Source organism: Lepidochelys olivacea, assembly GCF_965140295.1.
Source record: "Lepidochelys olivacea isolate rLepOli2 genome assembly, chromosome: 2".
Classification (NCBI taxonomy): Eukaryota; Metazoa; Chordata; order Testudines; family Cheloniidae; genus Lepidochelys; species Lepidochelys olivacea.
The window spans coordinates 241,226,480-241,247,954 of NC_140412.1; the positions used below are offsets into that span (position 1 = coordinate 241,226,480).

A 21,475-nucleotide genomic window follows, 5' to 3' on the forward strand; every position below is an offset into this window, starting at 1 on the left:
GGCTCCATTCTACCTGGAGATTTTTAGCCCAGTCATGGCACTCTGGGTCACTCTGGCAGGGAAAAAAGAGCAGGTGCACCCACAACAAGCTGAGGGACAGCCTTCAGCACGCTACCTTATTGTCATTACAATTATCCCATTCTGCAGCTGCAGGCCAGTGTTTGTAACCATGGAAATGAAACATTCATTTAATACCAACTGCATTTGTTACAGACTGACTCAATTGTCAGTGGCTGCCAATGTTATCTGACAATCCACTAAAATACTGCGGTTGGAGGAAAAACCATTTATCATCCATAATGTGCACTTTTTCAAATCCTCTCCCATGCCTTTAAAAATATTGTCCGGTCAGAGTTAAGTGGGAGAAAACCATTAAGAATGGCTCCATCTCTGACCTAAGTACATTTATTCTAAATATCATTTAATACCAAGTCATCCATGTAGAAGTCCTGACTTCATGTCCTTTGCAGAGATATTTTACAAGTTCAAGCAAAGAGTGATCAGAGTTGGGGATCTGAACTGATATCTGCCTGCAAAAATTTAGTGAATTTAAGTAATGTCAGAGGAGCATTATAATAATATTTAAGACTTTCATTCCATTTTTATGTTAAATGTGCTTGACATAAATTAACTAATAGGCCCTCAAAATACCCTTTGAGTCGTAGATAAGTTTTATTAACTTTGTTTTACAGGTAGAAACACTGAAAAAGTGATTGAGGGCCTGTTTCTGTAACTCTTATCATGACTGGTCCTGTAACTGTCCAGTTACTGGTCAGTGATTTATATTCATAATGTCCCATTTCCACCTTCCTCTCTCAATATGACATTGCATGATATAATGAGATGCTATGTGATTTATTTTTCATATATACAGTCAGTCACTGGATAGTTATTTGCTCACAGAACAGAGTAAAGTAGCTGCTTTAAATTCATATCCACCTGGATGATTGACTCATGCGCTATTCTACAGGGCTCTTTGCTGTGGAATAGAGATAGGGCACCTATCCTACAAACCCTAGGGGGAAATAGAGTTCTAATGTATGCAAAGAAACAAGACATACAACGTCTTGAAGAAAACCTCAAATCATCAAGAGATCCCGGCATAGGTACAGTCTCAGTAGCTCAGATCTCTGTTGAAAGAAGCCCATGAACAAATACAACTTTTTGCCGTTGAAAGAGAGAAGGGAAAAAAGATTCTGCTGGTAAATAGTAATATTACTACTGAACTTTCTTGTATTAATACTCAAGAGCTGCTAAGCAATGTCTTGTAATACCGCAAACTGAAAAGGAAAAGCAAATAAGGCCTTTCATATTTTTTTTTAATTCCTACTTTACTTACCTGTTAATTTTGTTTCCTGTGGCTTGTTCAAAACACCACAGACCCTGGGTTTTCCTCTTTGGCCTGTATCAGACTGAAAGATTTTTGCACCCTCTAGTGGTTGCTTGTTATTCCTGCTTTCTAACAGAAGAACTGTTAAGCTTATCTTCATTCCATAATGGGAGCCTAGCTACATTTTATCTTGGAGCCAAATTCCCCCTGGGTTCTATTGATCAAGTGAGTCACAGAAACCAAGTAAATAGGTAAGCAGGAATAATTTGCCTTACCCCCTCATGATTTAATTAATATGGCACAAATTCAGGGTCCTGATCAGTGCTTAATTTGTAATGAAAGAGGTGCGGGGGCTCAAGCAATTAGGTGTCAGGCAATTTTTTTACATTCATAACTGATGCAACCCAAGGTGACCAGGCTACTGCCAATCCTATTTGTGCCAGGACTCAAACCTGGCAAAAATTAAGCACTGGTCCTGATTAGCAGAATCATAACACACATTTAGAGTAAAAAGAAAAGGAGTACTAGTGGCATCTTAGAGACTAACCAATTTATTTGAGCATAAGCTTTCATGAGCTACAGATCACTTCATTGGATGCATCCGATGACGTGAGCTGTAGCTCACGAAAGCTTATGCTCAAATAAATTGGTTAGTCTCTAAGGTGTCACTAGTACTCCTTTTCTTTTTGCGAATACAGACTAACACGGCTGCTACTCTGAAACAACACATTTAGAGTGTGTATGTGTGGGGGAGGCAGGGGAAGGGGAAGAATACACTGATAATTAGAGGAAGGGGGGGCACCTGGGGCTAAAGGGGAGTGGGCACTAGGGTCAGGGAATGCCTCACTCTTATTCCCTATTATTCTCAAGACTCCCTAAGGGAACACTGCAGCCAAAGGAAGCATCAGCTGGTGCTTGGTTATTCAGTCCATCGTATTTAGAGTACGGCTGCCAAGCCATTGAAAAAATTAATTGTGATTAATTGCACTGTTAAACAATAATAGAATACCCTTTATTCAAATATTTTGGATGTTTTCTACATTTTCAAATATATTGATTTCAATTACAACAGAATACAAAATGTACAGTATTCACTTTATATTTATTTTTGATTACAAATATTTGCAATGTAAAAAACAAATAGTATTTTTCAGTTCACCTAATAAAAGTACTGTAGTATAATCTCTTTATCATAAAAGTTTACCTTTAAAATTTAGAATTATGTACAAAAAAACCCTGCATTCAAAAATAAAACAAAGTAAAAATTTAGAGCCTACAAGTCCAATCAGTCCTACTTCTTGTTCAGCCAATCACTCAGACCAGGGGTCGACAACCTTTCAGAAGTGGTGTGCCGAGTCTTCATTTATTCACTCTAATTTAAGGTTTCGTGTGCCAGTAACACATTTTAACATTTTTAGAAGGTCTCTTTCAATAAGTCTATAATATATAACTAAACTATTGTTGTATGTAAAGTAAATAACGTTTTTAAAACGTTTAAGAAGCTTCATTTAAAATTAAATTAAAATGCAGTGTCCCCCAGACCGGTGGCCAAGACCCGGGAAGTGTGAGTGCGACTGAAAATCAGCTCACGTGCTGCCTTTGGCACGCATGCCATAGGTTGCCTACCCGTGACTCAGACAAACAAGTTTGTTTACATTTGCAGAAGATAATGCTGCCCACTTCTTGTTTGCAATGTCACCTGAAAATGAGAACAGGTGTTTGCATGGCACTGTTGTAGCTGGCGTCACAAGATATTCACATGCCAGATGTGCTAAAGATTCATATATCCCTTAATGCTTCAACCGCCATTCCAGACGGCATGTGTCCATGCTGATGACGGGTTCTGCTCAATAACAATCAAAAGTGATGCAGACCGACACATGTTCATTTTCATCATCTGAGTCAGTTTGGTTGGTTCGGGTTCTGTAGTTTCCTCGGTTCGGGTTCTGTAGTTTCCTCATCGGAGTGTTGCTCTTTAAAGACTTCTGAAACAGTGCTCCACACCCCATCCCTATCAGATTTTGGAAGGCACTTCAGATTCTTAAACCTTGGGTCAAGTGCTGTAGCTATCTTTAGAAATCTCACATTGGTACCTTCTTTGCATTTTGTCAACTCTGCAGTGAAAGTGTTCTTCAAAACAAACAGCATGCTGGGTCATCATCCAAGACTGCTATAACATGAAATATATGGAAAAACAGAGCAGGAGTCATACAATTCTCCCCCAAGGAGTTCAGTCACAAATTTAATCAATGCATTATTTTTCTAACGAGTGTCATCAGCATGGAAGCATATCCTCTGGAAAATGGCCGAAGCATCAAGAGGTATATGAATCTTTAGCACATCTGGCAAGTAAATATCTTACAAAGCCAACTACAATAGTACCATGTGAACGTCCATTCACACTTTCAGGCGACATTGTAACTAAGAAGTGAGCAGCATTATCTCCCGTAAATGTAAACAAACTTGTTTCTCTTAGCGGTTGGCTGAACAAGAAGTAGGACTGAGTGAACTTGTAGGCGCTGAAGTTTTACATTGTTTTGTTTTTGAGTGCAGTTATGTAACAAAAAAAACCCTACATTTGTAAGTTGCACTTTCATGATAAAGAGATTGCACTATGGTACTTGTATGAGCTGAACTGAAAAATACTATTTCTTTTGTTTATCATTTTTACAGTGCAAATATTTGTAATAAAAATTATATAAAGTGAGCACTGTACATTTCGTATTCTGTATTGTAATTGTGGATGTTTTTCTACATTTTCAGATATATCTTTTTCAAATATTTAATAAATTTCAATTGGTAGTCTATTGTTTAACAGTGCAAATAATCGTGATTAATTTTTTTAATTGCAATTAATTTTTTTGAGTTAATTGCGTGAGTTAACTGCAGTTAATCGACAGCCCTAATTTAGAGGAAATATGGAGGGAGGGCCAAGTAAACATATCCATGGATGATGATGATGCTTCTCTCCTCACACGAGGCAGACACCTTAAGTTCTGAAGAGGCAGGGATCTCTATTATCCTGAATATCTCCAAAATACATAACTTGATACATTAAGCCAAGATATACCTAGAAGCTTTGCAGTCCCTTTCCTAGATGCATTGAATAGGACAAACAAAAAATCCACCCTTTCCCAAAGGCTGACACTGTCAGATACATTTTCAGAGCTTTGAAATGTCATGGGGATGGGGACAAAAATTAGACAATGTGATGTCCTGAATCAGGTAAAGGAAGGTGAAACCTGAGACTTGGAGGTAAAGGCAGATAGAGAGGCCATACAGAGGGAAAGAGCGAGAGATCTAGAGCACTTGGGTTTGGATGCATCATCAGCCCTTGCTGGAACAAGTACTGACCACAAAGAAAATGACTACTCCTTTCCCTCAAGCTTCTTGGCTACTCTGGGAGCTTTGAGACTCAAATGGTGGAAGAACCCAAAGTGCGTTCAGGAGTTTCTCACAGCTCTTGGGAAGCTGATGGGCACCTCTTACTGTACAGACACTGAAAAAATCCCTAGGACGCTACCACCTGCCTAGTCTCTGTGAGTCAAGAGAAGTTGAAAAGGTCTAGGGAAATTGGAACCAAGAGCCCCAATCCCTTCAACCTCAATTTGAGGGAAACTAGAATACAGGGTGGCGGTAGAGAGAGCTGCACCACTGTAGCACTTCAGTGAAGGCATTACCTACACCAGTAGGAGGAGTTTTCCATGCTCCTGAGTGTCATACCTGGGTCAAGCTAATACTCTAGTGTAGATCAGCCCTCACATAAAATACTCTGTAAATGCCTAACATTTCTACCAGGATGCTGAATGATCATGTAAAACGTCCTATCGTATCAGCACAGATGAAGGTGTGAAACAGATAGGATAGCACTGAAATTTACAGGTTGTTGAGCTAATTTACATTTTATACTGTTGCTGACTTAAAGCAAAATCAAGCATCCACTGGCCCCACAACTGATGGAACAGATAGCGCCAATATGATATCAGCCATGAAATGTATTTCTTTAGTTCACTCTAATTCAGTGGTCTCCAAACTTTTTTGATCACGCACCCCTATCAGTAAAAAAATTTTGAGCACGCACCCCCAATATATGTATATTTATTTATGTATAAATTATATACATGTACTACTGTACTAATATATTGTGTAAATTATAAAACACACACAAAAAATAGAAATTAAAAAACAAAACAATATTTTTAAATAATTTTTTTATTTATTAATGGTACAAACAACCTTTTTGCTCTCACTAAAAATATTATTAATAATAATATTTTTAGTGAGAGTAATGTGATTGAGTATGCTTTATTATTTTTGAAAATCTTAGTTTAACGCTTTGTGATACGGGGGCGCTCAGGGTGGGGAGGCAGGCTCTGGGAGGGAGTTAGGGTGTGGGAGGGTGCTCAGGGTGGGGAGGCGGGCTCTGGGAGGGCGCTCAGGGTGGGGAGGCGGGCTCTGGGAGGGAGTTAGGGTGTGGGAGGGCGCTCAGGGTGGGGAGGCGGGGTCTGGGAGGGAGTTAGGGTGTGGGAGGGCGCTCGGGGTGGGGAGGCGGGCTCTGGGAGGGCGCTCAGGGTGGGGGTGCGGAGTCTGGGAGGGAGTTAGGGTGTGGGAGGGCGCTCGGGGTGGGGAGGCGGGCTCTGGGAGGGCGCTCAGGGTGGGGGTGCGGGGTCTGGGAGGGAGTTAGGGTGTGGGAGGGCGCTCGGGGTGGGGAGGCGGGCTCTGGGAGGGCGCTCGGGGTGGGGGTGCGGGGTCTGGGAGGGAGTTAGGGTGTGGGAGGGCGCTCGGGGTGGGGAGGCGGGCTCTGGGAGGGCGCTCGGGGTGGGGGTGCGGGGTCTGGGAGGGAGTTAGGGTGTGGGAGGGCGCTCGGGGTGGGGAGGCGGGCTCTGGGAGGGCGCTCGGGGTGGGGGTGCGGGGTCTGGGAGGGAGTTAGGGTGGGGGAGGGCGCTCGGGGTGGGAGTGCGGGGTCTGGGAGGGAGTTAGGGTGTGGGAGGGCGCTCGGGGTGGGGAGGCGGGCTCTGGGAGGGCGCTCAGGGTGGGGGTGCGGGGTCTGGGAGGGTGCTCAGGGTGGGGGTGCGGGGTCTGGGAGGGAGTTAGGGTGGGGGAGGGTGCTCGGGGTGGGGAGGCGGGCTCTGGGAGGGCGCTCGGGGTGGGGGTGCGGGGTCTGGGAGGGAGTTAGGGTGGGGGAGGGCGCTCAGGGTGGGGAGGCGGGGTCTGGGAGGGAGTTAGGGTGTGGGAGGGCGCTCGGGGTGGGGAGGCGGGCTCTGGGAGGGCGCTCAGGGTGGGGGTGCGGGGTCTGGGAGGGAGTTAGGGTGTGGGAGGGCGCTCGGGGTGGGGAGGCGGGCTCTGGGAGGGCGCTCAGGGTGGGGGTGCGGGGTCTGGGAGGGAGTTAGGGTGTGGGAGGGCGCTCGGGGTGGGGAGGCGGGCTCTGGGAGGGCGCTCGGGGTGGGGGTGCGGGGTCTGGGAGGGAGTTAGGGTGTGGGAGGGCGCTCGGGGTGGGGAGGCGGGCTCTGGGAGGGCGCTCGGGGTGGGGGTGCGGGGTCTGGGAGGGAGTTAGGGTGTGGGAGGGCGCTCGGGGTGGGGAGGCGGGCTCTGGGAGGGCGCTCGGGGTGGGGGTGCGGGGTCTGGGAGGGAGTTAGGGTGGGGGAGGGCGCTCGGGGTGGGAGTGCGGGGTCTGGGAGGGAGTTAGGGTGTGGGAGGGCGCTCGGGGTGGGGAGGCGGGCTCTGGGAGGGCGCTCAGGGTGGGGGTGCGGGGTCTGGGAGGGTGCTCAGGGTGGGGGTGCGGGGTCTGGGAGGGAGTTAGGGTGGGGGAGGGTGCTCGGGGTGGGGAGGCGGGCTCTGGGAGGGCGCTCGGGGTGGGGGTGCGGGGTCTGGGAGGGAGTTAGGGTGGGGGAGGGCGCTCGGGGTGGGAGTGCGGGGTCTGGGAGGGAGTTAGGGTGTGGGAGGGCGCTCGGGGTGGGGAGGCGGGAGGAGGCTCAGGGCTGGGGCAGGCAGGAGGGGCAGAGCACTTACCTGGGGCAGCTCCTGTTTGGTGCGGGGGTGGGGGGTGCAGGTGGCTCTGCGCAGGGCAGCACCACCCCCATGGCCACGATGCTGGGAGCTGCTCCGCCTCCTCCCCCCGCCGGCAGGCAGGCAGGGAGGCAGGGCCACCCGGACCGCAGCGGGCCCCGGGGCCCCGGCCTGCCGCTCTGAAGCCCCGTTCGGAAGGCGGCCCTGCGAGCACCGGCCGGAGGACTCAGGAGGAGCAGGGGCAGCCCGCGGCCGGAGAGACGCGGCGCTTTCCCCTTCAAAGCGCCGCGTCTCTCCGGCCAGCTTCGAAGGGGAAAGCACCGCTTCTTTCCGGCCGCGGGCTGCGCGGCTGCCCCTGCTCCTCCACGGGCCGGGGGACTCAGCGCCGGCCCCCTGTCCCCCCCTCCGCCTGCCGCGCCCCCAATGATCGTCTTGCGCACCCCGCTGTGGAGGCCGCTGCTCTGATTCACCCTAGCTTTGCATACGCCCAATTGAACACGTTTACAACACTGGGGGGAGGGGATCCATGCACAGTTTGGTCTCAGAACAGGCCGTGGGACTAACTTCCCGTTCAATTTGCAGGAAATAGATGTGAGAGGTGACATCTCCGCTCTGTTACACCCACAGTAGCGCAGGTCGAGGATTGCTCTGGTCTTGGTTTATGCCACTTTCCTTTTCTTCCTGGAGGCAGTCCTCAAGACGCCGCTTTCTGAACAGCTCAGAAGCAGAAGGCAGTTAGTATGCTTAGCTGTGGAGCGATTTCTCTGAACTATATAAATATGTGTATAAATATTGGGGCTTGGACTAGATGACCTTCAGGGGTCCCTTCCAACCCTGATATTCTATGATTCTATGTGTAGTGTATATCAATATTCTGGTCCAGCTGTGGATCATCAGTGTTGGTTGTTCCTTTTCAAAGACATTGGTGCGGCCTCTTGAAGCTACCATGTAGGTTTAGTGACAGGTTTCAGAGGAGCAGCCGTGTTAGTCTGTATTCGCAAAAAGAAAAGGAGGACTTGTGGCACCTTGGAGACTAACACATTTATTTGAGCATATGTAGGTTTAAGGGACTTTTAAGGTAAAGTAACTGTTACGCCCCAACCCCAGTCTAATTTCTTGCACCATCTTTACAACAACCATAACCAGCAACACCTGAAGTCAACAAAACACTGAGCGAGTGACTTGTCGGCTGCTTCCCCATGCTTATTGTTAGAAAGCACATGAAGAGGGGTTGGGCAGGTTGTGCAGAAGGGACAGAGTAATGGGACAGGTTTCAGAGTAGCAGCCGTGTTCGTCTGTATTTGCAAAAAGAAAAGGAGGACTTGTGGCACCTTAGAGACTAACACATTTATTTGAGCATGAGCTTTCGTGAGCTACATCCGATGAAGTGAGCTGTAGCTCACGAAAGCTCATGCTCAAATAAATGTGTTAGTCTCTAAGGTGCCACAAGTCCTCCTTTTCTTTTTAGTAATGGGACAGTATATTGTAGGGATGGTTATTAGCATGTGTGAAGGTTCTTTTAATGGTTTCTTTGTAACACTGTCACCTTAGGAATAAATGTACCTGTTTAGAAAGGGCTGTGTGGTAACTTTAAAACATGAGCAGTTGCAGCTGTTCACAGCCTCTGAAGAGAAAGCAAAGCAGAGGCTATGGCTTTTCGGGTGGTCTGACTTGCTGGGGAATTTACAGGGGAGGCAGGGAACTGTGCATCCTCAGTCACAAGCAACATTCCCTCTAATTTTTTTCATTCATGTGCGGAATACATTTTGTTATGTGCACGGAGGTATGTGCAGATGTGTGCCACCGGTAGAAACAAAAAAAACCTACATATAATATATGTTTTTTAAAAGTTACCATAGGGATAATTATTCCAGTCAGGACAAGTTAGGCATTTTAGAACTCACTAGTCAAAGAATTAAATTTACTACATTTACGTGTAAGAGAAATAAAAATTATGAAATGTATAGACCTGTCAAAACACTAAAACAACACATTTTGAAAGAATAAAATGAGAGAGAATATATGTGCAGAAAGAACCAAGAAGTAACAACAATAATACAAGTATGTGTGAGGAGGTGTGTGCAAGAGAATGTGTGTGTGTGAGACACAGAGACAGTGTGTGTTATAGCTGCTGGGGAAGTTTCTGAGGCCTGGTCTACACTATGAGTTTAGGTCGGATTTAGCAGCGTTAAATTGAATTAACCCTGCACCGATCCACACAACAAAGCCATTTTTTCCGACATAAAGGGCTCTTAAAACTGATTTCTGTACTCCTCCCCGACCAGGGGATTAGTGCTGAAATCGACATTGCCGTTTCAAATTAGGGTTAGTGTGGACGCAATTTGAAGGTATTGGCCTCCGGGAGCTATCCCACAGTCCACCATTGTGACCACTCTGGACAGCACTCTGAACTCGGATGCACTGGCCAGGTGTACAGGAAAAGCCCCGGGAACTTTTGAATCTCATTTCCTGTTTGGCCAGGCGAGTTCATCAGCACAGGTGACCATGCAGTCCCAGAATCGAAAAAAAGCTCCAGCATGGACCAAACGGGAGGTACTGGATCTGATTGCTGTATAGGGAGAGGAATCCGTGCTATCAGAACTCCGTTCCTAAAGACAAAATGCCAAAACATTTCAAAAAATCTCCGAGGCCATGAGGGACAGAGGCTACAGCAGGGATGCCACGTGAAACTTAAGGAGCTCAGACAAGCGTACCAGAAAATCAAAGAATCAAACTGACGCTGCGGGACAGACATGCCACTTCTATGCTGAGCTGCATGCAATTCTAGGGGGGCCTGCCACCACTACCCCACCCCTGTCCGTAGACTCCGATGATGGAGTACTCTCCGCCATGTCTGAGGATTTTGCAGACAAGGAGGATGAGCTTGAGGAGAGCACACAGCACACCATTCTCCCCGACAGCCAGGATCTTTTTATCACCCTGTCTGAAATACTCTCCCAACCCAACCAAGCTGGAGACGGGACCTCTGGTGAGTATACCTTTTTAAATATAATAAATGTTCTAAAAGCAAGCATTTTTTAATGATTAAATAGCCCTGAGGACTTGGGATGCATTCGTGGCCAGTACAGCTACTGGAAAAGTCTGTTAACGTGTCTGCGGATGAAGCGGAAATCCTCCAGGGACATCTCCATGAAGCTCTCCTGGAGGTACTCTAAAAGCCTTTGCAGAAGGTTTCTGGGGAGAGCAGCCTTATTCCGTCCTCCATGGTAGGACACTTTACCACACCACGCTAGTAGCAAGTAATCTGGTATCATTGCATGACAAAGCCTGGCAGCGTATGGTCCCAGTGTTTGCTGGCATTCAAGCAACAATCCGTTCTTTATCTCTCTGTGTTATCCTCAGGAGAGTGATATCGTTCATGGTAACCTGGTTGAAATAGGGGAATTTAATTAAGGGGACATTCAGAGGTAGCCATTCCTACTGGGCTATTTGCCTGTGGCTGAAAAGAAATCCTCCCCGCAGATAGCCACGTGGTGGGGGGGGGGGCGGAGGAGGGCATTGGCGCTGAGCTGTTCACGTTTGGCTAGCAGGGATCTTCCCTGATACCAGCCACGCGGTGGGGTGAGGGGTAAAGAAATCATCCCAGAGAATTGGATGGGGGAGAGGGGGTTAGTTTGGTTTCTGCTGCTGCACGTTAACAGGAAAACCGCAGCACTAAATGGCCAACTCAACGTGCTTTACTTGGTATGGGAAAGGAGGGCGCTGCTGTTCTGAAGGTTGCAGAAGCCAAAAGACTATGGCTTACCATGGCCGCCTGCAAGCCGAATTCTGTTGCCCAGCACTGCGTGTGTGATCTCTAACACCAAAGCCGCAGGCACTCAATATAAGATGCAAAATGCGACCTCATACCAAAATCACATGTGCTATGTAATGTGAATAGTGTTGTTCACCGTGAAAGAGTACAGCCACTGCTCTGTAAATGTATCTTTTTAAATTCTTCACTCCCTTTTTTTCCTCCAGCAGCTGCAAATGTTTCAAGCCTCCCTCCTCCGTCCCAAAGGCTATCTCAGATAAGGCGGCAAAAAAAACGCACGCACAATGAAATGTTCTATGAGCTCATTCAGTTGTCTGGCACTGACAGAGCTCAGCAGAATGTGTGGAGGGACACAATATCAGAGTACAAGAAAGTGGCCGATGAACGTGAGGAGAGGTGGCGGCAGGAAGATCAGAGGAGGCATGAGGCAACGCTGGGGCTACTGCGGGATCAAACAGACATGCTCTGGCGTCTGGTGGAGGTTCATGAACGGCAGCAGGATCACAGACCTCTGCTGCAGCCCCTGTTTAACTGCCCTCCCTCCTCCCCAAGTTCCATCGCCTCCTCACCCAGATGCCCAAGAACGCAGGGGGAGGCTCTGGGCACCCAACCACTCCACCCCAGTGGACAGCCCAAGCAACAGAAGGCTGTCATTCAACAAGTTTTGAAGTGGACTTTTCCTTCCCTCCTACTCTCCTCCCACATCCCACCTGGGCTACCTTGTGAGTTATCTCCCTATTTTTATAATAAATTAATAAAGAATACATGTTTTTTAAACGATAGTGACTTTATTTCCTTTGCAAGCAAGCTGTGATTGAAGGGGGGAGGGCGGGTGGCTTACAGGGAATTTAGAGGAAACGAAGGGGGAGGGTTTTCATCAAGGAGAAACAAACAGAAGTGTCACACAGTACCCTGGCCAGTCATGAAACTGGTTTTCAAAGCTTCTCTGATGCGCAGCACTTCCTGCTGTGCTCTTCTAACTGCCCTGGTGTCTGGCTGCACGTATTCAGTGGCCAGGCGATTTGCCTTAACCTCCCACCCTGCCATAAACGTCTCCCCCTTACTCTCACAGAGATTTTGGAGCATGCACCAAGCAGCAATAACAATGGGAATATTGGTTTCGCTGAGTCTGAGCAAGTCAGTAAACTGCGCCAGCGACCCTTTAAATGTCCAAATGCACACTCTACCACCATTCTGCACTTGCTAAGCCTACAGTTGAACAGCTCCTTACTACTGTCCAGGGTGCCTGTGTATGGCTTCATGAGCCAGGGCATTAAGGGGTAGGCTGAGTCCCCAAGGATAAGTACAGGCATTTCAACTACCCCAACAGTTATTTTCCAGTCTGGGAAGTAAATCCTTTCCTGCAGCAGTTTAAACAGACTAGAGTTCCTGAAGACACGAGCGTCATGAACCTTTCCCGGCCACCCCACGTTGATGTTGGTGAAAAGTCCTTTGTGATCCACCAGTGCTTGCAGCACCACTGAAAAGTACCCAGTGTGGTTTATGTACTGGTTGCCCTGGCGGCCTGGTCCCAAGAGAGGGATATGCGTTCTGTCTATAGCCCCACCACAGTTAGGGAATCCCATTGCAGCAAAGCCATCCACTATGACCTGCACATTTCCCAGAGTCACTACCTTTGATAGCAGCTGCTTAATGATTGCATTGGCTACTTGCATCACAGCAACCCCCACAGTAGATTTGCCCACTCCAAATTGATTACTGACAGGTAGCTGTCTGGCATTGCAAGCTTCCACAGGGCTATTGCCACTCTCTTGTGAACTGTGAGAGCTGCTCTTTTCTTGGTATTCTTCTGCTTCAGGGCAGGGGAAAGCAAGTCACAAAGTTCCATGAAAGTGCCCTTATGCATGTGAAAGTTTCGGAGACACTGGGAATCATCCCAAACCTGCAACACTATGTGGTCCCACCACTCTGTGCTAGTTTCCCAGGCCCAGAATCGGCGTTCCACAGCTTGACCCTGCCCAGTAACACCCTGATCTCCAAATTGCTGGGGACTGTGGTTTTAGAAAAATCTATGTTCATGTCCTCATCACCGCGCTGCCGTCACCTCCTCGCCTGGTTTTTCAGGTGCTGGTTCTGCATAAACTGCACAATAATGCGCAAGGTGTTTACAATGGTCATAACTGCTGCGGTGAGCTGAATGGGCTCCATGCTTGCCGTGCTATGGCGTCTGCTTGGGCAATCCAGGGAAAAGGGCGCAAAATGATTTTCTGCTGTTGCTTTCAAAGAGGGAGGGAGGGTTGACTGACGACATTTACCCATAACCACCCGCAACAAATTTTTGGCCCCATCAGGCATTGGGAGCTCAGCCCAGAATTCCAATGGGCAGTGGGGACTGTGGAAACTGTGGGATAGCTACCCACAGTGCACCGCTCAGAATGTCAATGCTTGCCACAGTACTGTAGACGCACACTGCCGAATTAATGTGCTTAGTGTGGATGCACGCATTCGACTTTATACAGTCTGTTCCCAAAAATTGACTTCTGTAAAATCAAAGTACTTTCGTAGTGTAGACATGGCCATTTTTAGAGACACTGTGTGCTGTCTCTTTAAGGCACTCACAGAAGGCTCCCCTGCTCTGTCCTGAGCCCTGCTGTCTCTTCTCATGGGGAGGCAGGGGAGAGAGAGAGTGTGTGAGAGTGAGACTGTGTGAGCTGGCTGCTGGGAAAGTCTCAGAAACCATGCACTATCTCTTTAAGAAAGGCACTCAGTCACTCATGGTTCAGACCTGAGATTGCAACAGCTCCACCTCCAAGTCCTCCTGAGCCAGGCTGTTCCCTCTCCCCTACTCTGTGGAGATGGGGTACAGGTGCGGGGAGAGGAAGGGGTCACCCTGACATCAGCACCTTCCTCTTTCCCGCCCTACTCTGCACAGCCAGCAGGAGGGTCCCAGGAGCAGGTGCAGCATGGAGCAATGTGGCTGCAAAGCAGCGGGGGAAGGAGCACCTCAACACATGCTGCCAGCTGTACACACTCGGCTAGTCAACTAGGCAGCACTTGAATCTCTCCTGGGTGGCCGCCCAACAGCGCAGCACAGCTTACAGGGAACACAGGTCACAAGGGAGCATGACATGTGTCTCCACCCAAGAGATGTAAGGGCTGTGGTGCTGGAAGCCTAAAGAGTGAGTGAGTACCCTTGCTGGATCATGAAGGGGAATATAGGTGCTCTTGCCATGAATTGTGATGATGACAAAGGGGTTTAATTGTACTTGGTTTTAGAGATCGATTAAGTGATCTTCGATCAGTTGGTTGTGCCCAGGAGAACTAATGAAACTGCTTTCATGCTTATTTCTCTATCTACTATCCTTTACTTATCCTGCTGTATAATACATGGCTCCATACAAAAAAAGTCAATTAGGAAGGCTTTTGAGAAAATTGTCTTGCTTTCAGAAAGGTCTAGTAAAATTAGATTTGAAGTCTAAAGGCCTAGAGAAGGCTGAGAAGACTGGTAGCAGTATTTAAAATAAAGTACCTCCCTTACCTCTTATTTTCCTGTTTTTATGCAACATTTTAATTAAGTAAAGCTAGAAAGCATTTTGTTAATCTGGAATAATGTGGACAGAGAAAAATATAACAAACTGAGGTAACTGGATCCAGAGGCTGAATTCTGCTTTGACCTCTTAACCCTATAGTATTGAAAATTTTTGTGCAAAGTGGCCATCTTTCAGATGTATCATGATGCTGAAAGGGCAGATTTTTGTGTGTCTCTTATTTTGCTTCTTTCCTGCATTGCTGCTGAAGCAAGCCCAGATCAAGGCATACGTACTATAAGTCTGCACATAAAACCCCAGTTTCTGGAGTCATGTGAGTACAGATTCAGTCAGCTTTCATTTAAAAGTTTCTCACCTCATGATTGTGTAGAAAATGTGAATGGAGTATGACTGGTGTACTGACATCTGCCAGAAGTGGGCAGAAAGCTGGAAGCAATAATTTAGATTTGAATTGCCCCATTCACTTCATTTGGGGTGTTAACTCCAAGACCATCTGCTCTGGTGGAGCCTTCTGCCACCTTTACAATGGACTGCGCAGCAGGAAAAGAGTTTAATAGGCCCAGTCCATTTAGGCTTATCTACACTAGAAAATTAGGTTGATTTAACTACATTGGTTCAGTGTGTGAAAAATCCACAGCCCTCAGCAGCATTGTTATGGTGACCTAAGTCCCTGCGTAGACAGCACTAGGTCCACAGAATTCTTCCATCAACTTAGCTACCCCCTCTCAGGGAAGTTCATTATCTACACAGCTGGTGCTCAAAGTTTTTCAGTTGCCACCGCCCCCCCCTTACCAGTAACTGAATCTGTCTGCGCCCCCCTCTCCAATTACTACACAGCCAAGGCTTCCTCAGCTGGGGAGCTTGGGCTGAAGGCACAGCCAAGGATAGAACTGAGGGGACGAGTGGAGCTGAGGGTGGAGGTTGAACAGGGTTGGAGACAGAGCTGGTCTGAGGGCAGAGTGTGGCTGGAAGCATGGTGCTCCATCCCTGCCCCGCATCATGGCTGGCCTTCTCTCTGCACCTCCCCTCCCAGGGGGTGTGCCCCACGGTTTGATCAACACTGATCTACACCAACGAGAACCCCACCCACAGGCATAGGTAGTGTCTACACCAAAGCACTACTGTGGTGTAGCTGTGCTGCTGTAGCATTTTAAGGGTAGACATACCCTCGGTAAAAGTACTAGGGATTCACATGCTGCAGCCCTCTGGCTCTTGAAGTAGGGGGACCTTGTTGCTGCATTCCCTGTTGCCATCCCTGTCTAGAATGGGAAGGCATCCTCTGTTGTTGCATGAGAGCATAGCCACAGTATGGGGAGGACATCATGCTGCCATTGTGCCTATGACCTCAGACTGCTTTACTCCTGCCCTGTTACCCATTTTTTGCATTCCTCAAATTGCTGGGGTGAGGGAGAGAAGCAGTGTCAGCATACTTTCTCTTCCCCACTGTCACTCTAACCTGCCCTCTAGAATAGTTTATGAAACATAATCTAACCAAGGGGACGTAGTGGAAGGTTGGTAATGACTCTCTCCCATAACCAGGAAATGGTGTACTGAAGTATTTTAAAGGCAAAATAGCAGTTAATATCCATGGATGTGCTTTTATCCCATTTTTAAGAAAAAGGAACTGGCTGCTGTAGTCAGACTTTAGCCAGTTCAGTGTGACCACTATTACTGACAAGCCAAGTGAAAGGGCTGCACTGAGCAATTAGGGAAGTCTCTATACCTAGAAGTTTCTCACACCTACCACATAGGCCTGTGTATTTAGAGTGCCTGTGTGTTTTCTACATCAAGCAAATCCCCTACAAATCATTCTGAGGAGGGGTGGGGTTTTTTTTGGGGGGGGGGGGTGAGGGGAGGGAGGAAGAGAGGAGGAGAGAAGAGAGATTTTGGCTTTATCCTGATTTCATACTTAATTAGAAGCAACTGTAGGAGTCAGTGAAGATACTGGTGAAAAGGAAATCAAATCCAAGCTCTTTTCTCCATATCAGTTTATTTAGGAAAACAGCATATACTATCAATGCCTCTGTCTTTGTGGTGGGTCGACAAATCCACTGCTGAAGCAGCTCACACCATATTTAAAAGTCTTGTCATGAATAAGATGCAATCAATCTTGGAAGCTTTTCATAACATGAATTTACAAGAGTGAAAAAACGCAAACTGTTAAGACTGATGGAATAATCTTTTTCCAACACCTACACTAACCGACATTAACTACACAACAAAGGCTCTAATAAAGTGGAGTATAATGATTATAACCCACAACAAAATACATGTTGTCTTGCCAAGTGAAAAGTATTAATATGAAGCTGACTCAATGACACTATTGCAAGGTCTTAATAAAGTTCACTACATTTCAAAGTTTTTTTTCCTCTTTATTTAAACACAGATACATTTACAGCATGCAGGTAAGTTAAAACTAGATGGCGTCTTCTCCAAACCAATTATGTTTTAATGCATCTTCATGTACTGAAATTAAGTCACTGTGTTCCACAGGTAGACTTGTCATCTCATGTCAAATTTAGAGTTACACACAGCAGTGAGTCAGTATTTAAGTTATGCAAATAATTTAGTTGCTCACCATGAATAAATATTATTCCTTTATTTAAGTTCCTACTCTAAACCATTTTTAAAAAATATGATCCAGAGGAACATAAAAATAAAAACCACTCAGACTGCAAATTGAAACAGCAATGCATTTAACAGTCTATTACAGATTTAATTTACAAAACAGTAACTGTCCTGTCCATATGACCTACCATAACTGAATCAAAAAGAACAAAAAAGCCATTCCTTTGAAAATTGTAAGTTGCAATTCTTGGTAAACTTCATAAAAGCTTAAAACAAAAAAGCTTAGATATAAAAAAGTGATGTACATTTTGAGCTACATGCTAGTTACAGTTTATTTTACTGCTTATTACACAGCAATGTTCAGCACCAATACCCGTGATACATTACTTACAGGAATGAAACTACCATCTACATGAGAAAAAGATCCTGTTCATCTGAGAATATTTCCAAGGAAGCCAGTTTTTAGCCAGTGTAAAGTAAAATATGTAGAGGTCTGAAAATGTGCAATTAATATTCAGAGATAATGGACAAGGCTGTTTCCATTAGGAGGACTCCATTTAAAACCATCTATCATAACTGCCACTTCACTGTCCTCTTTCCTTGATATGCTGCCTTTATCATGCTTCAGAAGAATTTGCACGATTAGGACTGATAGAAACACACTCCAAAGAGCAAAAATAGGTCTTTAAAGGTTGAAAACTCCAAAAGATTGAGGATTTCTGGCTGATGCAAACAAATAGGTTTAAAAATCTAACCTATTACAAAAGTCAAGCTGCAGTAGTTAGCAAGGAAACAGAAAAAAGTATGTTGAATTAAGGTCTAAGATTTGAGTATGCTATATCATAGCACAAATATTTTACTTTGTATAAAAAGTTTTTTAAAAAGTGATTTACTATTGAGGTCCTTATGGAGCTTTTAGGTTTCCATTATGCCTGATGAATAGCCAAAAAAGGTCAGACCACTAATATTAAAGATAACGTTAACTGGTTCAGGACAAAACTATTTGAACTCTCTTTCATATCGCTAAGTTCCTTCCCTCTCAAAGATCTGGTAACATTTCTATCTTTTGAGAAGGACTGTTCTAAAAATATAGTGGCTAAAACCCTAGGAATAAATTACACAAATGATGAAATTACCACATTAAAAGCCTGATCCTAATCTCAGTGGAAGTTATGGGTGCTCAAAACTTCTGAAAAATCAGCTCAAAACCAAAACAGTTTATTTGTTGTTAGCCAATCCTACAGAACTATATTGCAAAGAGAAAAAGAAAAAAGTTTGATACAACTACTGTAGAGTAGACATTTAAATATTTCTAGAAGTAAACAGATTACAATACAATTCAGTTTAGCACAGTTTTTACATACGTCTCTGGGATTACTGGCTGTATCAGCTATGAAAATGTTTCTTTGCCTCCATTATTAGTGGATTTTAATTAATTATCCAGCTCTTCAACTGACTCATTTTCTCAAATTGAAAGTTTAAATTTCATCTCAAGAATTCCAGTATGTATACAGTATTGGAAACAAAAGAACTGAATCCTAAATTACTCTAGCTCATTTCAGTGTATGCTAAATTAGTGAAAAATATCCATTTGTCCAACTCAGGTGACAGTGAACAAGCTCATCAGAATGAAGCAGAATGGTTTCATTCCATCAAGCTATGCATAGAATAAAGAACAGGACAGATGAAATATTCTATTGCCAAAGCCTTTTCCCATGTAAACTTAAGTTTACTCTTGTTACTTGTACAGTATTTAACTCAAAATAACATTACAGGTACTTAATGAGATAACAGTTAAACAGCCTTGTTCAAACTGAAATCTTTAGTTCTGTGGTTTCAAGATTTAAGTGCCTGATGGCAGCTGTCATAAGCACACTTCAGTATTTTCACACTGTACAAATAATATTAGTCCTGGCTACATAGAACATCACTTAAGGAGAACTTCAATGCACAGTGCTGTTCTAACTTAGAGTGGGAAAAGTAGTGTTATTTAAAGTGGTAAAAATTAAAAAAACGAAAAAAAATGTCAACATTGTTCCACATTCCCTCAGACAATAAAATGTACACAAATTAAGCTAGGAAATTTGAACTAAGATTTTCTTAACATACATTCAACTTGGCACAGTGCAGACTAAATTTAAGACATGAAAGACAAACTGTAATGGACAGAGCTACACTTGAAGTAACATGTCATTTTTCAAGACGCCAAAATTGCACTCTAGTTTTGTTGGGAAATCAGCAGAATTTGTAGGAGGGGAGAGCGCTGTACAGGCCAGGTATATTTTATACATTTTCAAAAAATAATCCTACAATCCTCAATGGGAGAGATTATTGTCATGGAATGACACACTCTGCATGATATCCAATCATCTTCATATTTCATTTACTTTTCAGCAACTATAAAGAAAAAACAGTTAAACAGATATGCAAACATATGCCAATGACATGAAATATAATCATTTATACTAATTAAGAACAAGGTGCTTAGTGCTATTTTTAATATCCCTATCCATTTCAACCTTTAGTCGGTTTCATCAAATTGACCGTCTGAAGTTTGCTTTATACCTCACAATGTCAAAATGAGCAACAGGCATGTTTGTTTTAAATACCTTGATGTCTACAATTTACAGGAAGATAAGTAGCTTGCAGTAATTACGATTGTTTTATGTAGCCAATTCCCTGGAAGGCAGGAAAAAAGACTTCTATCCTGTGTCTTCTTTTCTATTTCCAGAAGCTGGGAATGGGCGACAGGGGATGGATCACTTGATGATTACCTGTTCTGTTCATTCCCTCTGGGGTACCTGGCATTGGCCACTGTCAGAAGACAGGATACTGGTCTAGATGGATCTTTGGTCTGACCCAGTATGGCTGTTCTTACATTAATACAAACACATAATATGCCAATACTTCCTATGACCATTGCCCATGTATACAAATTTGGCAGCTACTTAGAACTGATATTTTGGCAGTTTTCAGCATGTAAAATTTTCACTGAGGCGGGTGGCGGTTGGGTGCAGCACCTGATAAAGATGCTCTTCAAATTGTATCTTTACAGCTGTTTTAGAAAGAAGGGGGTCTTTGGAATGAGACATCCTTACCCACTAGTCATCCCCAAAAGGCTGGGTTGTAAGGGTAGTAGACTAATAATTACCCTTCTTTTGTTTTATTAATATTTTTTCATGAAAACAATTAAATTACATTACCTATTAAAAAGTGGACACCCTGTTTCTTCCAAGACCCCTAAAAGCCTGCCACTCAGTAAGTTTCAAGTGTGAAATATCCATACTAACCCTGGCAGAAATGGTTAAATAATGTACCTACATTTCCAATCTCCCACACACTCTGCCACACACCTGTTCAGAACAAAATACCATTGTTGGGTGGCTGGAAAGTGGGGAGGTAGAGAGGAACAGGTGATAAGGTTTTTGACATGATCTGCACACTGAGGAGTAATTTATGAGTTTTCAGTGGTAAAACTGATGTAACTGCTCAAAGAGAGCACAACTTCATTTGTCCATACACTGGTAATGTTTTTTTACTCTGTAAAATTAAATGTGAAAAGCATAAATACAAGGGGCCATTACCATGCCTTTGATGGACACATGGAACTTACTACCGACATCAATGGGAGGTCTGCAGATCCCAGTGTTAAACAGAAGTTTCACAACTCTTCCATTTTTTAAAAACTTTAAAAAATTCATTTCTAACTAGCCCAGATGACTATCCCTCTTTTCCTCCCCCCCTCGCTCCCCCCGGGGGGAGCACTGCAATAACCTAATGCAGAAGTGATTTTCTTAGCACTGACAACAAAAATTTAAGGCTTCAAAAGTTATGTCACTTATCTCTCTTAGCTGGCTAATCTGCTAAACTTAAGAACTCAGTCTAACAGCTAACAGTCTACCTGCTTGAATTTCCCAATGCCAACTAGTATACAGCTACGAAGAGCGGAAGTTCTTTTTCTTTTCCAAGTGAGATGACAGCTCAATAGGCAATGAGAGTAAGAGAAAGTCAATATACAAATTCTATCAATGGGAGAGAACTATGATCTGAGTATTTATAAAACAGCCAATCACCAGGGTATCTAGGTGCTAATCAACAGCCAGCATCAGTTCGCTGTCTGATACTTAAGAGACTTGGACTTGAAAATCTTGTACTTCACACTCCTGTTCCCTGGCCCCTCTCTAATCCCAGAAACAAAAAGCATAACCCCTAATAGCCTTCAATAACTTAAACCAGTGTAAAGGAAAACTTTAGAAAATATGTTAATAGTAACTAGGAAAGAATGGA

The 21,475-nt window shown here is 44.9% G+C and overlaps 1 protein-coding gene across 3 annotated transcripts in view; it reads right to left on the bottom strand.

Moving 5' to 3' along the window:
- Positions 1 to 16,579: 16,579 nt before the first annotated feature.
- Positions 16,580 to 21,475, bottom strand: part of KIF5B (kinesin family member 5B) — a 67,673-nt gene continuing 62,777 nt past the window's right edge. For all 3 annotated transcript variants that reach the window (XM_084620691.1, XM_084620690.1, XM_084620689.1), the window contains one exon: positions 16,580 to 19,585. In XM_084620691.1, coding sequence (XP_084476817.1) covers positions 19,579 to 19,585 — 7 coding nt within the window. In that variant the 3' untranslated portion in view covers positions 16,580 to 19,578. The remainder of the gene's footprint in view (positions 19,586 to 21,475) is intronic.